The sequence below is a fragment of the Acanthopagrus latus genome, chromosome 8 (genome assembly GCF_904848185.1).
Source record: "Acanthopagrus latus isolate v.2019 chromosome 8, fAcaLat1.1, whole genome shotgun sequence".
NCBI lineage: Eukaryota > Metazoa > Chordata > Actinopteri > Spariformes > Sparidae > Acanthopagrus > Acanthopagrus latus.
The window spans coordinates 30,124,313-30,128,342 of record NC_051046.1 but is presented as its reverse complement, the minus strand read 5'-3'; the positions used below and the strand labels follow the sequence as shown (position 1 = coordinate 30,128,342).

The 4,030-nt window shown below is 40.9% G+C and overlaps 1 protein-coding gene across 2 annotated transcripts in view; it reads left to right on the top strand.

The window, feature by feature from the left end:
• Positions 1–726: 726 nt before the first annotated feature.
• zfpm1 (zinc finger protein, FOG family member 1) overlaps positions 727–4,030 on the top strand; it is a 127,707-nt gene continuing 124,403 nt past the window's right edge. For both annotated transcript variants that reach the window (XM_037106413.1, XM_037106411.1), the window contains exon 1: positions 727–1,288. In XM_037106413.1, coding sequence (XP_036962308.1) covers positions 1,249–1,288 — 40 coding nt within the window. In that variant the 5' untranslated portion in view covers positions 727–1,248. The remainder of the gene's footprint in view (positions 1,289–4,030) is intronic.

Sequence of the window (4,030 nt, the reverse complement as noted above, 5' to 3'; positions counted from 1 at the left end):
CACTCAATCCTCAAATGTCCCTTCAGCTTCTGTTAATATTCTAGTGTTTCATTGATAAATCCATTTACGTGTGTGTCCCCAAACCTTCCACATAGTCTAAAACTGCTTTTGTTTATTGTACAGTAGATACCTGTTGTAAGCTGATTTCTTAAATCTGAGTCTTCCATGCAGGAAACCAAGTGAATCTGTCGTCAACCCAAAATTAAATCCTTGCTAATCTCATGTTTGTATCAACATTTCAGAGGAATCAAAGAACAATGAAAGCACTCAACAATGCCATGTATTACACACTTGATATGTATTGAATTCACTGCATAATTCACCACATTAATTGTGGTGACACACTGCTCAGGAAAAATCATAATTTGGACAGGGTCAAATATTTTGAGAATTTCATTGGGACCTCAGAAGTTCCTTAGCCTCCCATTGCAGACTGTGTAATGTAGAACATGTAAAAGTTTACAACATTGGTACAAACAAAAATAGAAACTGCTCGAAAATATATTATTGATATATACATGTTTTATATTGCCTATTTGTAGTTACTGAAAAAACACGCAGTTGAAATGTGAAGGCTATTTTATTTTATTTTTTCTGTATTTCTTTAAAATAATGCTTGCTTTACATGGGAGAGGGGTGAACCAATAGAAGACGAGTGCGGTGCCATACGTCAGACGTAAGGGGCGTTCCATAGGCGCGGTGTCTCCTCAGTAGTAAGCAGAGTTGACTGTAGCGCCCGTGCTCCACTGAAAGTGTCTGGCTCCTCTCTTCAGAGGCAGTGCGAGCGGACAAGGGGGCGGACCGGCGAAAGGAAACTTGACAGAAAATAATAGCTGCCACTCCGCTGACCTCCATACAGTTGCTGATAATTTCCAGTATTAGTATTTCTCTGAGAACAGGCAACTGTGCTCACTGAAGACGCGCGAGCGGCTGTGGTGGAGGCGCGCCCAGAGTAGGAATAACGTTAGCAGGCAAACTGAGAGAAAGGTGAGGTCAAGGCACCTTTGGGAAGAACAGACGGAGGGCAGTAACAAGTCAGCGCGCTCAGCTACAGGTAGCACTACGTTAGCTGTCGTGGCAATAGATATCAAAGTACAGGCGGGTCATGCGGATCTCTCCGGTCGCTGATCGGAGCGCAGCGTCGCAGCAGTAAACGGTGGGGAGAGAGACAAGAAAAGGAAAACAGAAGAACCAGACCGCTTCTATCACTCCGTCCAAGCGGTCTCCTGGTCACAGGGAAGAGCAGCCATGTCGCGGAGAAAGCAGAGCAAACCCCGGCAGATAAAGCGTAAGTACTGCACTATTTGATTATTAGATGTTGTGAGTAGTATGGGAAACCACGCGCGCTCTGGGAAGACGCCGCATGTTGTGTGCGGCGCCTGTCTGAACCCAGGGTCCCTGGCAAGTTAGGAAGGAGTACACAAGCCAACTGTAATGCTCGTCTGTCTCAGCGGTAGTTTTATGGCACCATTTTATGGGCAAATATCACCTAACACACATCCTAGACCTTAAATAAGCTACTTTGACTTCAGCTACAATATTTTCTCAGTGTGAGTGATGTAGTCTGAACTTTTTCTTAAGCCGCTTTTGTAAATGACCGAAGTGCCACTTTGGCTGCCTCGCTATCTAGACTGTGTATGAATATGAAAAAGTTTTATTGTATTAGCCTGTAAAGAAAGCTTTGTCCATTGGCAGCTAAACTGTAGCCGTGGCTTCCTGTTTAATTCTGTTGTGGAGACGTCAGTGTTCTCTGAAAAAGCCGATGTGAACAGAGATAAACCAGCGATCCGATGTGAGCTCAGATAAAGATTAAAATTGGATCTTTTTTATTTGTTTTCTGTCTGAGGCAGCGCCGAGGCCGCCGTTGCATTTTCCCCCTGGCTTTTCACTACTCTTTTCCAGAGATGGGGCGTCAGATAGGACGCCTTGCTGATCTCTCTGGCTGATAGTTGCTTACAATTGGATCTTTTTTTCATCTATCCTTTTAACTCAATAATGCATCTTAGGTCCGCTTGAAGGGCCCTTTTCTTGGTTTGGCGCTTGGCTGGTCTCCGTGCTTGACGAGTTCTTCCTGTTTATAAAACGTGTGAGGTTTATCACTAGTGACTGATGTTCAAAGTTGATACAAAAGCATATTAATGATTTTGTCATCAACTCCTGCTTGTGCTTTGTGAGGCTAAAGGGAAGGGCCTTTGCAGTCTAAGGTGTTGAAGAATCTCAGTCTATAATGTCATTATACTGGAGATGAAAGATTAAAGAAAAAGTGCATGTGTTTGTTTTAAGGCTATACATGGAATGGAAACAATGACATCAGCAAAATAGTTTGTTTGGTAAGTTATCACATTGTGCAAATAATAATATCTTGTCATCAGTGACTGTGTATACATGTTCCCAGAAACATGGTGTCTTAAAGCAACTTTTTGGAGTTAAGGCTGTATTATATACAATTATTCAGTATCACATAGTAATGATAATAATAATGATAATAATAATAATAATAATAATTGCATCTATCTATCTATCTATCTATCTATCTATCTATCTATCTATCTATCTATCTATCTATCTATCTATCTATCTATCTTTTCTCTGCAATGGGTTATATTAGAAATATGCATCCAGTGAGCTACTTAATTTCATGGTCTAATGCAAACCTTACTTGTGAGTGATGTCTGTATTGTTAAGGTCAAAGGGAGCAAAGAGTGTGACACAAAATTGGTCACAAGTGAACCAATGCGAACAAGGCCTGAACAATGCATTTTTTATTGCTTTAAAAAATTTATCACATTTTGAAACACTTGTGTTTTAAGTTATAGGAGGTGAAAATTCAGTCAGTTGGCAGCTAAAGTTGCTATCACCACCCTGACATTTACTCAAAAGCTAATTCTGTTGCAGACACTACAAAATATATCTCTTGGTTGTTTTCTGCTTATTGTGATCCCTGTGTACTGGTGTCTGTACTATAATTGCTTGACCAAAGATGGATTTAATTGAAGAAGGCGCATTACTATGTGTAACAGCAGTATTAGCTGTGCCCTTCTGCTGCTCAAAAACTGTAACTCCTCTCTCCCGAAATGATCCTCACTTCAATAAAAGGCAGATGGCCAGCAAGTGGGTTCGCTTGGTATTTGTTGAGTGCAAATGGTGGACAGCTTTCACACACATGATATCGTTGTCACCCTTAAAACTCAATTTTGTACCTACAGGGTCCAAAATTGTACATTTCTTGTCAGTCTGTGAAGCTAATAGCTTAAACAGCTAAAGCACATATTTGTCAAAAAGTAAACCATTTAGTTGCTGCTCGATGAAGTATTCCTTTTCAACATGATGATCACTGAACATTACTGAGTAGCCTAATGTTTGTACGATATAAAATATTAAAGGTGCAATATGTAACAAAACGTGTTTCTAAAATTATCCACAGAATGTGAAGATAAACTGTTATAATAACATAAGGTCATTGTATGTTTCATAAATATCTATGGAAATTAGCATGACAACCAGCTTGCCCTGGCCCGTCCTAATGTAGCGTTGTAAGCACCAACACTGCCCGGATGCTTCAAGCATAGTGTTGTACAAAACTCTAGATGCACGGCTAACTGAGTGAACTAGCTAACGGTAAAAAAAGGATAACAGCTATTTTTTATGTTGGAGTGTTGAGGATGATTGGGCAGTCTCATAGCATGAGGAAAGAAGCCTGAAGTCTGGTGGTATGGCAGCAGATACTTCTGTACGTTTTGCCAGACGGCATCAGACTTTCATCCGAAGGTTGCTCCTGCTAGCATTGAACTGATTGATCTATTGTGATTGAGCATATCCGCAGTGCTGACATAATGGATTTCTCTTGCCACTGCAAGTAGTCTACATAGTCTGTCACTTCCTGTTTTTTCCTATGTTTCCACAGAGAGGCCTATCAGCTGTGAACTCCAAGCAGGAACCTACAGTAAAGCCTGGAGATGTATTCCAGACACTGAGGCTGATAAACCCAGAGTAGAATTGGCATGTATGAGAGAGTGAGACAGTGAGAGTA